This window comes from Rattus norvegicus, chromosome 1 (genome assembly GCF_036323735.1).
Source record: "Rattus norvegicus strain BN/NHsdMcwi chromosome 1, GRCr8, whole genome shotgun sequence".
Lineage (NCBI taxonomy): Eukaryota > Metazoa > Chordata > Mammalia > Rodentia > Muridae > Rattus > Rattus norvegicus.
The window spans coordinates 239,287,811-239,304,923 of NC_086019.1; the positions used below are offsets into that span (position 1 = coordinate 239,287,811).

The 17,113-nt window shown below is 40.7% G+C and overlaps 1 protein-coding gene across 19 annotated transcripts in view; it reads right to left on the reverse strand.

The window, feature by feature from the left end:
• The window catches only part of Asah2 (N-acylsphingosine amidohydrolase 2), a 107,605-nt gene that overhangs the window by 8,817 nt on the left and 81,675 nt on the right, over positions 1–17,113 (reverse strand). For all 19 annotated transcript variants that reach the window (XM_039107021.2, XM_039106988.2, XM_006231263.3 and 16 more), the window contains 6 exons: positions 15,858–15,952; positions 12,948–12,987; positions 12,170–12,265; positions 9,745–9,840; positions 7,277–7,423; positions 65–124 (listed from right to left, as the gene is read on the reverse strand). In XM_039107021.2, the coding sequence (XP_038962949.1) occupies positions 65–124; positions 7,277–7,423; positions 9,745–9,840; positions 12,170–12,265; positions 12,948–12,987; positions 15,858–15,952 (534 nt within the window). The remainder of the gene's footprint in view (positions 1–64; positions 125–7,276; positions 7,424–9,744; positions 9,841–12,169; positions 12,266–12,947; positions 12,988–15,857; positions 15,953–17,113) is intronic.

Consider the following 17,113-nt stretch of genomic DNA (forward strand, 5'->3'; position numbering starts at 1 on the left):
ATATGGGAGATTCTCCTGTAAAGTGAAGAGAAACTTTAAAACTTTGGAAGACCATGAGGCTCACCTGGTTTTCTGCTGAATTCTTTGGGTTAGCGCCTACAAAGACAACTTCAACCACTTCTCCCTGGAAGTAAAAATGGAATTGAATGAAATCTAAAGCAAGCCTCCTTATCAGATTGGATGCATTGTCTGCTCCATGTTCCAACACCCTAGATGCTTACTCATTCCACCCCGTTTCATTAAGGGATCCCTCTAAGTTTGATAGGAATTAGATCCAAAGAATTTGACTTTGGCAGATTCTGATAAATGAAGATCCAGAGCTAAAAATCTTTCAACATGATAACAGATGAAAATGGCTTCAAATTACATTCCAGAGCCCTGTCTTCAAATAGGCAACACAGACCACAGAGAAATCAGAAGTGAACCCCCATCGCTGCAGCCACTCAGACACTGACAAAGGTGTCAACACATTAATTGGAGAAAAAGCGGCCTCAAAAATAACCTCCAACCGCACAGAAAATAATCAGCTAACAAATGGGATTGCAGGGAATTAGAAAGTTTCTTCTGTACAGCAAAGGAAAACACCCACGGAGTGGAGAAGCATTTAGAGGATGCCAAGGCTATACCTATCTTAGCTTCTTTTCCTATTCCGGTGATAAAATAATGTGACAGAAACAGCCTATGGGAGGAAGAGCTCTGGCTCACAGATCAAAGGAGCAAGTCAAGCCCGCAGTGAGCTCACTCTCTGAGTCTCCTTAAAGATCTGTTTCATTTTTAGTCATATGCAGATGTGTATGTCTGTTTGTAGATATCTGCAGGAGAGTAGGTTCCTGCAGAGGCCAGATAGCTCCGATTCCTCTGGAACTGGAGTTACAAGTGGCTGTGAGCTACCAGCCGTGGGTGCTGAGAACCGAACTCATGTACCCTGGAAGAGAAGTGCACACTCCTAACTGCCGTGCCTTCGCTTCAGCCCCCCTCTTTCTCCATTTCATACAGACCTGAATCCCCTTTCCCAAAAATGCTCCCTTATACAACTGAGATTGGCAGTGTGTCAAACTGCTTCCAGGAACACTGATGCAAGTGTGTACGCATAGACAAACGCTTCTCTTGGCTTTACAGAGAAGCCTCTCTACACGATGAATAGCAGTGCAGGACAGTCTTGGCTGCTCAAGGTGCTGAGACAAGGAAAAAAAACAGAAAAACAAAGAAAACAAACAAAAACCAAAAAGCAACTGAGTTCTCAGTCCGCAGGGGACATTGATAGCATTCCCTGGAAGGTTCATGGAATATTACAGGAGTGGCAGAAAGAATTTAAAAGCCAGAAGATAGGGAGGAGACTGCGGAATGCTATTTTCTTTCTTTCTTTTTAAAGATTTATTCATTTATTATATATGAGTACACTGTAGCTGTCTTCAGACACACCAGAAGAGGGCATCGGATCTCTTTACAGATGGTTGTGAGCCACCATGTAGTTGCTGGGAATTGAACTCAGGACCTCTGGAAGAGCAGTCCGGTACTCTTAACTGCTGAGCCATCTCTCCAGCCCGTGGAATGCTATTTTCAAGGTATGACACAGCCATTGCGATTTTGGGCTTGTGAGCTGCACTGGGCCTACACAAGACTGGACCTGCCAAAAGTCAATCAAGAAATGGGAAGACTATCATGGGGCCCTACCCAGTCCTTCTACACCAGCTGCTATTTATGGATTCTAGGTGATGATCAGTAATTATCTTCAGATATGTACCCACTGGTGCGTCCACGAGGATCTGTTGTCTAACTCCATATCCATGGTCACACAGATGGTGCTGATGAAACTCAGTGGGACATCAAACAACAACAACTACACAAGCACAGGAAAGGATCTGTAGGGAGAGGGATGTGGGCAGGAGTGGGAAGGAGAGGAGCCACAGAGGGAGTGATCAAGCTGCATTCTACACATGTATGGAATTACTGAATGACAAACATAAGAAGAAAAAGCTTGTAAAGAGAAAAGCTTGTAAAACTATGTGACTTGATGGTGATTTTTACTGGGAACTATACCACATTGGCCTCTCCTAAAATACATCTTTAGTTCCAATAAATAAATAGGTAAAAAGTTAGAATCAGAGAGAGAAAAGCTGGGTTTTACATCATCAATTAACATGCTCAAGATGATTTTCAACAGTGGTTTACAGAGGCCCATCTCCCAGGTGATTCTAAATTCTTTCAAGTTTGATATATAACATGAGTCCATCACAAGATCTGACTCTGTATTCTTATCTAGGCTCTATAGATGAATTCCAGAAATTAAATACCCAAAACAAATCATCTAATCAATAAGTGAGTTAATGAGTGGAAAAGAATGTTTTGAAAAGAACAACTGTCGTAGAAATATTGTCCTAAAGTATTCAACGTCATTAGTTGTCAGGGAAATGCAATCTAAAACCACACTGAGATTTTACCTCTCGCCAGTTGGACTAGCTACTAAACCAGCAACAGCCACTGCTGGCCAGGATTAGGGGAAGAGAAACCTGTCTCCCCTGCTACTGGACATGTACACGTAGGCAGTTAATACATAAATCAGTACTGAGACTGCTCAGAAACTAGGGCTGGAACTATGAGATGATCCAGCTTTACCATCCCTAGCCATATCCATGAAGGACCCCAGGTCAGCAAGTTTACTTCTCTATTGCTGTGGTAACCACTGACCAAAAATCAGGAAGAAGCAGTTTATACTTTTGCTTCAGAGTCCATCATTTGAGCAATTTAGAGTGGAAACTCAAAGCAACAACCTGGAGTCAGGAACTGAGGCAGAAGGCATGGAAGAGTGAAGCTTGCTCCCCGTGGCTTGCTTAGCCTGCTTTCAAATACAAGCCAGGGCAGCTTGTTTAGGAATGACACCACCCACAGTGGGCTCCCTCCACATCAACCATTAACCCAAAAAGTGCCCTCACAGACATAACCGTAGGCCAATCTGAGATGAAGGAAAACTCTGCAATGGAGGTTCCCTCTTCCCAGGTGACTGTAGTTTGTGTCCATGTGACAAAAACTAGCCAGCACAGCATACCAGAAAATATTTGCATATCTATGCTTACTGAGGGACTGTGGACAAGAGCCAAGATAGGAAACCATCCTCCATGTTCATTAACAGAAGAACAGATAAAATGTAACACCGTAGAATTCTATACTGCTATGAAGCAGAATTAAATTTGGAGGAAAAGTGATAGGAATGGTGATCACTGAATTAAACAAAAGCAAGGCTCAGAAAGACAAATGTGGTGTACTGTGCCTCACATGTGGGTATAGATTAAACATATGTAAATACATATATGACATTGTGACATGAAAGTAGAAAAAATTATTCAGTTTAAAAAACATATGAGCTAGGTTTCTCTGTGACACTATAACATATAATATATATATATATATAATATATACACACACACATATATATATACTAACTGTCTCTGTTCACCCCATAATCCCTGTCCCCCAGATCTTCTTACTGCTGAACCCCTCTTTTGCCCAAACATTCCTTTTTCTGCTTTCATGACGTGCATATTCTATAACTCTCCCTTGTTCTCACTTCCTCCTACCTTCACACCTCTTTATCTCATTGTATGCGAATAAAATGGTTTAAAACAAATTTATACAGCACAGAAACAGACAAAGATCAGCATCACCAGGTTCCACCAGCCTTGTCTAAACTCCATCCAATCCCAGACCGCAGAAGCTTTCGTTCTTCAGCCCCAGTCTGGGTGTCTCATCTCATGAATATTTTGTTGTATCAATTTGGTTGGGCTTGAGACTGTGGTTGGACATTGGAATACAATTCCTAAGGCACTTAGCAGACACACATTAGCCCAAGGAAGTCTACCGGTTCTACAGGAAATTGCAAAAGACAAGCCAAGGGTCATGATTTATTCCATCTCTCATCGGAAATAAAAAACAAGTTTGAGGAAACTAGGGGAGGGAAGTAGGGACAAATAAGAACAAAACACAAGGGGTGTGTGTGTGTGTGTGTGTGTGTGTGTGTGTGTGTGTGTGTGTGTGTGTGTGAAAATATAGGAAGGAAATCCATTTTTTTCTATGTTAACCAAAAACATAATGTTCAAAAATGGAAAGAAGATGAATATACATGAAGTTATAGAATATGTATGACCTTCCATTACAAGGCTGGGGTAAGGAATATGCATAAAGTGAAGGCAGAGGTGCGGAGAGGATATTGGGGGTGATAAGCAAGCACAGCCTGCTTCCTCTAGATGTAAACATATGAGGTCCAGGAACTTTTTCTAAGACTAATGAGACCATCAAGAGGGGGCACAGGGCAAGCCAAGCAGAGGAATAATTATATATATAATAAATACACACACACACACACACACACACACACACACACACACACACACACGCACGCACGCACGTAGACTGGCTAGTTTTTCTCAACTTGACACAAGCTAGGAACATCTGGCAAAAAGGAAGCAACCGAGAAACTGCCTCCGTAAGATTGGCTTGAAGGTAAGTCTGTAGGGCATGTTCTTGACTAATTGATAGGGTAGGGCCTAGCCCACTGTCTGTTGTGCCACCCTGGGTCAGGTGGTCTTGGGGGTAGCGGGGTACATAAGAAAATAAAGTGAGCAAGGCAGATGGAGGGAATAAGTAGGCAGCACTCCTCCATGCCCTCTGCATGGATTCCCACCTCATGCTTCTACACTACCTTCCCTGCATGATGGACCTCAAGCTATAAAATGAAATTAACCCTTTCCTCCTCAAGCTGCTTTTGGTCTTGGCACTTCATCACAACAACTGGAACTCTATCCCAGACAATGTGCATGGAAATGTAGTGATGAAACTCACTGTTCCTCATGCAAACTGAAAGCCTTCATAAAAATGTTGGCCATGAAGAAAAGCCCAAGTCCATTTGCTTTTGCAGCTAGATGTGAGTAAAGAATAGTCAAAGACACTGACTCATACTTCTTGCACAGTTTTCCAGAAAACACGAGCAGAAACACCTCCCTACTCAACCTTAATAACTCTGACACCAGAAGCCACGAAACACGGAAAAACCGTCTTCATTGGAAGGAGTCTAAAACACCCGGGCAGTGTGTGAACCAAGCAGACAGCACAGAGAACAGATTAGACACCAGAAGCAGCAGGATTTAATATCTAAAAATCAGTTAACACAGAATAGCATATTAATAGGTTGAATGAAAGAAAACTACACGGTCATGTCAGTGACATGGGAAAGCACTCACAAAAAATCCTATATCTACTACCAGGAAAGCCTATCAGCATGCTAAGTATGAAATAAATGGTCTTGACCTGATTCAATATGTTGTCTACTAAACTCCTGACAAATGGGTCATATTAAAGGGGGTACATGGAGTGTGCAGTTAAGAGCAATTCCTTCTCTTATACAGAACTTGAGTTTGATGGCTACTTGAAACTCTAGCTCTAAGGAGCCAACACACCCTTCTGTCATCACAATAAATAAATATATATATATATATATATATATATATGGTGTGTATACATAAAGATACATATGTGTATATAATTTTAAATGGATGGATAGATAGATAGATAGATAGATAGATAGATAGATAGATAGATAGATAGATAGAGGAAATCTAAATACACATCTCCTAAGACCAGAAACAAGCCCAGGCTACCAAGTCTCACAAATCCTAGTCCAGAACTGTTATGGTTTAATTATGATGTGTACTCCCTTCCACCATGATTACTCTAGTGGAGTCTGGGATTCCAGGGGTTAGAACCATTCAGAGGTGACAGAATTAGGAGAGCACTAGCTTCACCTATATGTTTATCCATTTTATCTACTATGGACTTATACTGAATGGTCCATTAAGAAAGTAGGTCACTGAGAGCGTGCCTTTGAAGGCTAAATCGTGTCCCTGGACCATCCCTGTGTTTTCTATACTTTCCTGCCACCATGGGGTGGGAAGAGTTCCCCTGTCACACACTCACGATGCATAAGCCCAGGGCAAGGGAGCCAAGTGGTCAGGTTTGAAAGCTCCGAAACAATGAACCAGGATAAATCCTCTCCTCGGCCGTGACGCTTAACTCTGCCCACCACTTGGCGAGATGAGAACCGTTTATGGAGATATTCCAGAGAGACTTATTCGATGATGAAGTCTCACCCTAGTGTGAATGGCATTGCCCCCTGAGCTAGAATACTGGACTGAAGATGAAGGAAAAGGTGAATGGACAAGCATTTGCCTCTCTGCTTCTGGCAGGGAGGCAGTGTGACCAGCTGCCTCACATGCGTGCTGCCATGGTTCCCCCACTATGGTGGACTGCATCCTCCATTTGTGAGCCAAGAACACTCTCTTCCATCCTCGGGCTGTTCTTATCAGCCATCTTGTCACCGTAGTCAGAGACTTCACTGATACTGTGTGCGTCAGTCACTCACAGCACTGAGGAACTGACACTACATTCTAGATCATTCAGTAACTGATGAAGCATGACACTGAAGCTTAGTCATGCTTCATTAGACAAAAGAGAAATCTAGAAATGGACAAATCAAGTTACTTCGTTTGCTGATTACATTATAAAGGTAGGAATCCCTAAGGCGGGGGAGAAGAGAAGACCTGCTGGAATTAATACATCATTCAGTGAGAATGCAGAACACAAAATCAGCATAAAATGTAGCAGGGCAGGTCCCACTTTACTTCTATTGCTTTCCCATACCTTGATCTAAAAGGTAGCTTGGTCCAACTCCTATGCATGAATGTTTGACTATCTATTTAAAAAAAAGAATAATTTGCATTTTGGAAATTCAATTTTATGTAGCTAACAATGAGGGGGGAAAGCAGTGTTTCCCATTTCCCTCTGCAAAGATGGAAATAGATATAAGCATCACCATCGCAGAAGCTAGCCTGTGCTACTGCCAACATCACCATTGCTGCTGAAGCTAGCCTGTGCTACTGCCAACATCACCATTGCTGAAGCTAGCCTGTGCTACTGCCAACATCGCCATTGCTGCTGAAGCTAGCCTGTGCTACTGCCAACATCACCATTGCTGAAGCTAGCCTGTGCTACTGCCAACATCGCCATTGCTGCTGAAGCTAGCCTGTGCTACTGCCAACATCACCATTGCTGAAGCTAGCCTGTGCTACTGTCAACATCACCATTGCTGAAGCTAGCCTGTGCTACTGCCAACATTACCATTGCTGAAGCAATGATATGAAACCACTAGAAGCAGGTGATGATGTTTTTCCTTTTACCTCCGGAAGCAAATTCTTAAAGCATTTGGAGACTTTCCTGTGAGTCTTACCACTCTGTATTCAGGTTTTGCTGGCTGCAGGACATCCCCAAATTGTTTGCCTATTGGTGCTCTATCCGCAATATTAGGAATAAGTGAACCTATCAGGTTTTTGAAGAATGGAGGCTCAGGACCGCTGCTCATGTTGGCTACTGTATCCTGAAACAGAGAGCATTTGTTAAAGAAAGGCACAACGGAGATGAAGCCATACTGCCCGTCCCCATTCCTATGCCAAGACATGCCCTCATTAAAGGAGGCACACACACACACACACACACACACACACACACACACACACACACACATCTAAACACCAGCCCTCCAAAAGCTAACAATGTTTAACAAGCACATTCCTAAAATGAGAGCCTAAGTGTTTGTAATTTAAATTTTTTGATAAAAGAATGTTGCACTTGAAGGTAGTTTCTTTGCTAGCCTGGCTTGTCTAATCTAGATATCAGAAAGCACCCAAGTTAGATTCTGGGCAGTCATTGTTTTCCTTGTGTAGTTCAAGGTAGTGATCTACCACATATTTTAACTTCATGACATGATATTGCAATGTTTATATTTTCAATATTTTGTCTCATATATGTCCTGATGTGTATGTGTGTCAGAAGTCAGTATTAAATGTCATTCTTATTCAGGTACCACATATCTTGGTTATTGTGCCAGGTGCCTCTCACTGATTCAGCTAGGAAGCTTATAAGCAAGCCTCTGGGATCCTCCTGGCTCATCTCCCCAGGACTGGGATTATAAGAGTACAGTGCATATATAGCCCAGCTTTTCCATTCCAGTGCTGAGGGTCAAATTCTGAACAGTGTGCTTGCAAACATGAGCTATATCTCAAGCTTCTAAAATGTTACTTTGACAGGTTGGTTAAGGGTGGAGTGGGGTTGACACAGGTCTTAACGATGCTACCTGGACTTTCCTGGATTTTGCTGCACAGGCCAGGCTGCCCTAAACTGGGATGCTCATATCCCTGCTACGCTTGCTATACACACAGGCAAGTACCAACATGCTTGCTTCAAATTGTGGATAATCTCTTTACCCAAAATCATTATCAAGGTCCTCTTCTAGTCCCAAATCTGTGCTGAATAATATAATAAATATATCTTTATTAAAAATTTAAGATCAGCCATATCCTGACCAATTAATAATGTTTTCCACAAGATTCACCAACTTTAATGGAGGCATCAAAACAAGAGTCTCTTTGTTTCAATAGCCCTTGATACATATTTAGTGTTCTTCAATGTTCACATTGGATTGTTAGTTTTTATAGCTGCACAGGGTATGGGGAATACACTGTCATTCTGATGCTGCAAGCAAGAAGATGGAATTGAATATACTCAGTTGGTTTTCAAGACCACATAGTCAGTCTTAAAATAAGTGACCATATCATAGACCAAGAACCAAGTTTACAGGGCAAAGGAACAGGTCTAAGGGCACTATGGTTTAAAAAAAAGAGTAAGCAAAGTGTGTTCAAGTCTCCAGATTATGTTGAAATTTCAAATACACTAGGCAGCTATAGAATTGTATGAAACTGCTTGATTTGGTCTACAGCACATAAGTATCACGCACTTCAATCCATTATACGCACAGTTTTTTTTTTTAATGGTGTGTGGTGGTAAGCAATATACTTACTATTGTAAATTCTACAGGTACTACATATAGATCTGCTTATTATCTTAAGCTCTTTGACCCCATTTGTCAACCAACTATACCACAACTGCACCTATATAAATGTGTCCTAAAGGGGACTTTTCATGCTAAGGAACATTAGTAAATCAGTGGTGTGCATTTCAGAAACTCACATGTGTGCATGCCAAGGCAGTACAAGAGTTCAACGAACCTAAGTCTCCATTCATTACCATTTATATTATTTTGGACCTTCATAAAATTTAAAAATGCTATTAGTTATAAGGGTGAGATTCCTCTAATTGGAAAATACACCTCAATTTCAGAGATGTCTTAATGAAGAATATGAATATCAAAGTATTCTGTACCTGCATGGTCTACTCAACTCTCTGAATGGCAGGAAAGAATTTGGCAAGTGATCACTGACTGTTGTTATAGTACAGATGGCCAACTACCACCTTCAAGTATTTTTGATAATCTAAAACCATGGAGAAAAGTAATATCTCCTTACTTCAAATGACAGTTTCATATATATATATATATATATATATATATATATATATATACATATATATATAACAGACTGCCACCACTAAATGAAATTAAGCTTGAATTTTACAACCAGTAAACTTTGAATTATTTTCTTAGTGATATTATTGTTCCAATTTTCTTTCCTAAGGAAAATTGCGTGTAAGATAAAATTAGTCAAATAACATGTGTATTTAAGGTTCTTTCTTGATTCTGTGCCTTTTCCCCCAAAGACAAACATAGACACAGACAGACACAGACACACACACACACACACACACACACACACACACACACACACACACACACGATTTTATTACCGTAGCAATGGCCTTAGCAAGGGCTCTGAAGAGCTGGATGTACGCAGACAGGGTGTGTGGTCCATAAATCGTAGATGCTGCCTCATACCGCTGAGCCTGCAGGAAAAGCAAGAAGAGATACAGATAGTTTCGCATACATCAATTAGTTTATGGAAGTAAGCATTTTGGGGCAAAGTGATGTCTGGACCATTTACATTAGTCAATACCAGCAAATACTCAGTGGTTTTTGTAAAAACAGGATGTGAGCATTTTCCACTAACCAGCCAAAGTGAATGGCTGAGTCTGATCCTTGTTAAAGTGATGGGTCTGCTTATCCATTTAGGCTCCATTTCTTTTCATCTGAAAGATGTTACAACCTTCCACTTGTCCTTCCTGTGTCTATTGTAGGTTTTGTACTATTAGTGGTCTCCCCCTCCAGGTTGAATATCAGGAGAGGAAATGAGGGTAAAATGAATCATATGTAATAATTTCTCGATAAGTTGGCTACTAATGGTCCCTTCTGTGGAAGGACTTCTGCCATAGCGCACAACTGTGAAATAGAGTCAAGTGCATCATTATGAGCAGGAACCTCAAAGCTATCAGTGTACAAAGGTCCTCATCATCCAGAAACACCAGCTTCCCCTGCAGTATTCTGCATGCCAGCCTTCCAGTATCTCCATGGTGATGAGTTGACAGTCATCTTAGACCCCCTCCTCCATCTCAACCTATATTTTATAAGTCTTCAGATTGTGTCATACGCCTCCTTTAAAAAATTCTCAAGGTTTTCTGTTTTCCTTTCCTCCTGGCCTTAACTCTGTACAACCTTTATTCCTCACCCAGATCCTAACTCTAGTGTAATCTAATTCTGTCTCCACACACCTATAGTAGCTTCCCAATGACATTTTATAGAGTGAATCAAAGCACTGTCTCCAAAACCTTCTCAACAAAGTCAATACTCCACCAAGGACCTTGCTGCACCAAGGACTCTTCCCTCCATTCACCTTGCCTCCCCCAGCCCTCTGAACTGTTGTGCACATGCTTGCTCTATAGAGAAGACATTCCTAACTTTTAACTTGCTTGACTGACCCTAAAGTATTGTCAAGAATCAGATAAATGCCTGTCGGTTTTTGTCTTTTGTTTTAATATTTGTTTGTTTATTTAGTGTGTGTGTGTGTGTGTGTGTGTGTGTGTGTGTGTGTGTGTGTGTACCGCATGCATCTAAGAGCCTTAGGAACTCATTAGAAGAGGGCATTAGATCCCCTAGAACTGGAGTTACACCTGCTTATGAACATCCCTGTAAATGTCAGGAACTGAACCTGGGTCTTCCACCCTTAACTGCTCTTAACTACTGATCCATCTCTTCAGCCCTGAGTGTTCTACATCTTTATCTGTTTTCTCCATTATCTCTGATGGAAGAAGCAGATTTTTATCATTACTGTCTCCAGAAAATGACCTGCAAACTGTCTATTGTATTCATTGATATGAATGAGTCAAGACTAAACTTGACAGAAACATCATCCTAAATAAGGGATCAAATTTGCAGGGATTCCCAAGTTTGTCTGTGGCATGGACTCCTTTTGAAACCTGTAGAACACCTGTCAGACTAATGGTTCTAAGTGCACAAAACAAAACACTTAAAGTTGATCTAAACAAATTAGACTAGAATATGTTTATCAATCTACAATGACCAATTTTGCAAAAGAATATGTGCTTTCTCTTTCTCAGATAGTTTGATGAAGGTAGGCCTAGGAACTCTTCTAATTTTTACAAAAGAAAAAGAATAAAAGGTATTTCTAGCTTCTTGGCTACGAAGCAAAGAGTTTTACATATGATAGCATGAACTATCATAACTGCTCGGCCTCCTTAGCATGACTACCATGATATGCCAGGAGATCTATTTGTAATTATCAATTGTGGTACTCTAGGGCATTGTCATTTTAGGTAATTATTGTTTTTTAAAAGGCTCAGGGCTGCTTTAAGAACTCTACACATAAAGAAGTAATTGCGAAAATCAGATTCCTAGCTCTGAGAGGGTTTTGTTTGGTTTTGTTTGAGTCATATCATGTAGAGAGTAATTAGCTACTTCAGGATGTACTTCAAGGCTTGTGCGTGGCTACATTTGCAAAGTAGTTCATGCATAGTCCAGTCAATAAATAGTAGACAGGACGTGCTACAGAAGCGTAAGACACCAGATGCATTCTGGGTAGTTGTTTGCATACCATAATCCTGGTTTATCACCAGTGCCCCTGACAAAACACATGTCAGCACTGCATGGTAGTGAGTGAATCGCTAATGCAGACATATACTCAGATGTGATGAACGCAAACCAAATAAAATCCTTGTCTTATTCTCTTAGAATTCCCACTGAAACAGTCATCGCTCAGACATGTGGCTGAGGAGATCCAGAGACTGTGTAATAAAAAGTCATGAGAGCTTTTTACCTTACCTGGTATTCTTCATATGTGGTAATGTAATGGGTATAAACATTGCTCAGCCCTGCGATAACGACAGTCATATCCTTCATCCCATAAAGTGCAAATTCCTAGAAGGGGAAAAGTGAAAAATTATAAGTGCACGTTTTGTATGAATTGTTAACAGAAGAGGTTCTTCTTAAGAAAAATCTTCCCAATGACCCAAAACCAGCAAGGAATGTGAAAGTATAAAAGAGAACTTTGAGAAAAGACCTAATCCCCATTATGGCTGGGGATGGATCTATGAAAATCATAGCAATCAAATCAGTAGATGTAGAATCTTATTAGGAAGAATAATTGCCTCAAAACTATATTGAATTTATGTAATTAAAACAGATGTTTATAAGACCCAAATAACAAGAGAAGACATTCATTAGTATATCATTTTCTAAGTGTTTCCAGTATATCTTGAATCTGAAGAAAATATAGGGGGAAAGGTCCCCAAAGGTGATGATTTTATTTAGAACATTCATGGGGCTTCAAGCAACCTTTAAATATAATTTACTCTTTACATTATACAAGCATTATCGACTTTTAATTATTTAAATGTAAATGCCAATAAAATATTTTAACCTGGTTATAATTCCATTATATTTTAATTCTGATTCTTAAATAACTGACATTTCATATTTATCTCTACCCACTAATTTCAAGGAACATAAACTTTAGTCATTTGGGAAAGAATATTTTAATAGGAATTTTTTTCCTTCTCGAATATAACTGTACAGGCATTGTATTTCATAGTTAACTTACTTTTTTAACTGCCTCACGAAGTCTTCGACCTGACATGGTTCTGAATCAAGAAAACAGAATTAGGTTAAAATCTTCCCATTCGCATGTGTGCAAGCTATTGAGAAGGCTTTTGTTACACGTCAAAAATCCTAGCCTAGCTCAGCACACAACAGTAAAATATGTAGAAGTTGATGGTGTAAAAAAGCTTAGCTTTTTCCCTTGACTGGCCTATCTTCAAAGAAAATGCTGAACTAAAGACAATTTGACCAAAGAAGGGGGAAAAAAAATCAATGAACATCACTGAAAGAAACCCATCAAGGGTTTGGGTGTAGCTCAGTGGTGGAGTACTTCCCTGACAGGTACAAGGCCCAGGGCTCCACCCTCAGCATCACAAAACATGACAGCATCATCTTCTATCCATGAGATCAACATATTGGGTCCGTTCCATCCAATATGAAGGAGAGTGCGGGGTCAGGGGAGACAGAGAGAGGTTCAATGCTATAATGAACTTGGCACTTTGTTTTCATATTTAATCCTTCGATAAAATCTTGAATATCTGCTGCTTACCAGGCCCACATTTATGTGACAATGATTTAATGGAATGAAAATTACATTCAGTAGTAAAAAATATTAAATAACGGGGTTGGGGATTTAACTGAGTAGTAGAGCGCTTGCCTAGCAAGCGCAAGGCCCTGGGTTCGGTCCCCAGCTCCGAAAAAAAGAAAAAAGAAAAAAAAATATTAAATAACCCCAGCATGGGGTTTCTACCTGCTTTGGACCATTTATGTTCCCAGATGAAAAACACATAAAGCCTGTATATTTTTAAAATATGCCTTATGCAGCACAATAGCTGGGCAACTGTTTACCCTCTATACTGTTAGAATCTGCCTTCCTAATGATAACCCATGGTACTTCTTACTATGATTCATTGGGGCTGATCTTAGCTCCAATTGGCCAGCCCACATGGCCACTTTTTTATAGCTCAGTGGCTCTCCTTTCTCATCTCCTGCATGTTCTTCTATCCCATGGTGGCTTCTCTCTCCTCTCCTCTCCTCTCCTCTCCTCTCCTCTCCTCTCCTCTCCTCTCCTCTCCTCTCCTCTCCTCTCCTCTCCTCTTTTCTCCCCTCCCCTCCCCTCCCCTCCTCTCCCCTCTCCTCTCCTCTCCTCTCCTCCCCTCCCCTTTCCTCTCCTCTCCTCCTGGTCTCAAGCCCAGGAACCTAAACCCCGCCTCTGTCTCTTCTCCCCAGCTATTGGCTGTTGAGATCTTTATTTCCCAATAAGAATTAATTTGGGGGCAGGGTCCCAGGGGCTATGTTGCAGACTCCATGTTTTAGAGGGTCTGCATTTAGCATTACAATACACAATAAGAGACAAAACCTCCACATTTCAAAACTGGAAGGTAACAAAATAAATAAATGAAAAAGTAAGATGAGATGAGAGAGAGAGAGAGAGAGAGAGAGAGAGAGAGAGAGAGAGAGGATAATAAAGCAGAGTAAGGGTGGAATGGTGGAATGGAATGGAGGGCATGACGGCATTGGTGGTGCTGATACTGGTGCTGGTGCTGACGTGAGAGTGACAGTTGGTCACTCTTGGTAAAGATACTTTTTATGTGGTATGAATAGTATTAGCATCTCCGTTAGAGATCTGAGCAAAGAATTTTAAAAGAAAAAGAAAAGACTTGACCTTGAGGCCACCTGGAGAACATGTGCTTTATATAGAGTGGACCGTAAGTTCAAAATCTCCAAGCCCAGAACATGCTTAGAGGATCTAGCAGGTGCATTTGTAGTTCTCTCTATACAGAAAACCTTGCCAACGATGCAGGATGACGGAATCAGGGTGAAAAAGAAGGAAAACCAAAAGAAATCACACCAGGGAACTTGGGGAGAAACAGTCGGCATGAGAAATGTAAAAGAACTGGGAAGACGTGAGGGACTGCCTGGAATAAGATGGGACGGGACTGGGTGGCCTTGAACAGAGAAGTGGCACGTTTAGTTCATGTTTTGAAGCAGTGGCTCTCAGACCCTTTGGCAACCCTCTATCTCCAAAAATATTTACATTGCGATTCATAAAAGTGACAAAATCAGTTACGAAGTAGGAAAGAAAATGATTTTATGGTAGGTATCATTACAACACAAGGAACTGTATTAATGGGTCACAGCATGAGGAAGGTTGAGAACCACTGTTTTAAAGGAATGCAGTTGGGTATTGTGTTGAAAACGGCCTACAGAGGAGCCCCAATTGAAAGTTGGTGAAATAATCTGTGTGAATGATGGCAGTGATGGGGAATGATAGAAAGTGTTGGGCAGAATGTAAGAATTTGATGAATTCTTGAAAGAAGAAAATAATTCAAGGACTAGTTCAGCGAACTTCCCTTTATGGAGATAGGAAAGATTATAAAAGATACAGTCTTAAAATATTCTCCTTTTTAGTATCTAAACTGATGCTTTCAAGTGTTTTAATATTATTTTAGGTCTGCATACTTTCCTTAATTCGCTGTACTCTTTTCCCTCTAAAATGCCAGGCTTGTGAATTTTTCATGTTTTTCCTCCATCTTTTCCACAGGTCACAAGCATAGGCAGATTTATTCTACAGAGGCACCACCAAATATGGAAAAATTATTTGTCACTGTTGCCAAACATAATATAGGTGGCTACGAGAGAGCAGCAGAGAAATATCTTCCCCTAAGAACTAATCCCAGGGCCAGCAAGATGTCTCAGTAGGTAAAGAGACTTGCCACCAAGCTTGATGACACAAGTTCTGACTCCATAGCCCACTTGGTGAATGAAGAGAAGTGACTTGGACAACTTAGCCTCTGACCTGAAAAAGTATGTCATGGCCCATAAGCCCCTCCACAGATACACAAACACTGATAAAAAAAATTTAAAAGAAGCAATTCCAACAGAAATACATTCTTTACTATAAAAAACTTACGTAAATTCCCCAGGGATAGCAGCTATGGCCAACGAACCAAGAGTAACGATCTGAATATCAACAATATCTGGTTGCCAAGGATGAGGTTTTGTCAGCTGAGACCCCAAAACAAGAAAGTCACATTAGGTATAAATTACCCCTTCTACCATCGAGAATCACATAATTTCCTCCATGAAACAATTCTGAATGTTTGGTGTGCTTTGTTTTCACTATACCCTAGGATTCATTTCTAACTCTGCTGTAAGCTTGAACACGTCCCGTGCATGTTTATGTCCTGGTCATAACATGTGAATCCCAATGCTGTATTACCCTGAAGTTACCAAGTGAACATTGGTAGACTCATCATTATGGTCCAACAGGGGTTCTGCCAGAGTAGTATAAGAGGCTATCTCCTCACTGAATAGAGAATGCCATTTAGCATCGCTCAATACAATCATTTCTATTTTTAGCCCCGTAGTGCAAGTCTGGCTTCATCTCCCGCTTCCTTCAAGAGAACCTGTCCTTTCCATATTGTGATGGGTAGAAACTGTCTCACCACCCCTTCCTCCTTTCTTTCTCCGACCCTAACAATTTTAATAGGATACCAATAAAGGTTACTTTTTAAATGCTTGCACTTCAACAATCATGCTTCTACCAACAGTGATGACTTCTTAACAGTACAAATGTAAAAACAAAAAAACTATGTTCTAAAGTAATAATAAAAGAAAATTGCTCTAGCCTGGATGTGATACACAACTTTAATCCCAGAAGTTGGGAGAAAGAGGCAGGTAGATCTCTGAGTTTGAGCTCAGCCTGTCTACAGAGTAAGTTCCAGTACCCAGAGAAACCCTGTCTTGATAAAAAAAAAAATGCCAGAACAAAAAAATGCTTTAATTAGTGATGTCGCCACATAAGCAGAGGGAATTTGAAGGATCTGCAGCACTCCTATGAAAGACAGGCATGGTGGCGTGTACTCAATCTTAACGCCGGGAGGTAGAGAGAGAAGGATCCCTGGAGCTTGCTGGTCAGCCCGTCTAGCCTAATTGGTGAACTGCAGGTACTAGTGAGAGATCATGTCTCAAAACATAAGGTGTGTAGTCCAGAGAATACATCTGAGGTATCCAATAACACCTCTGGTCTCCATATACACCCCCTGCCCACCTACACATAGTAACAGACATAAATACATGCATATGTGAATAACTAAGTAAACAGATAAACCGTGCTGCCCAGCATGAGAGAACTGACACATAAGCATTTTCCTACATGGCCTACAT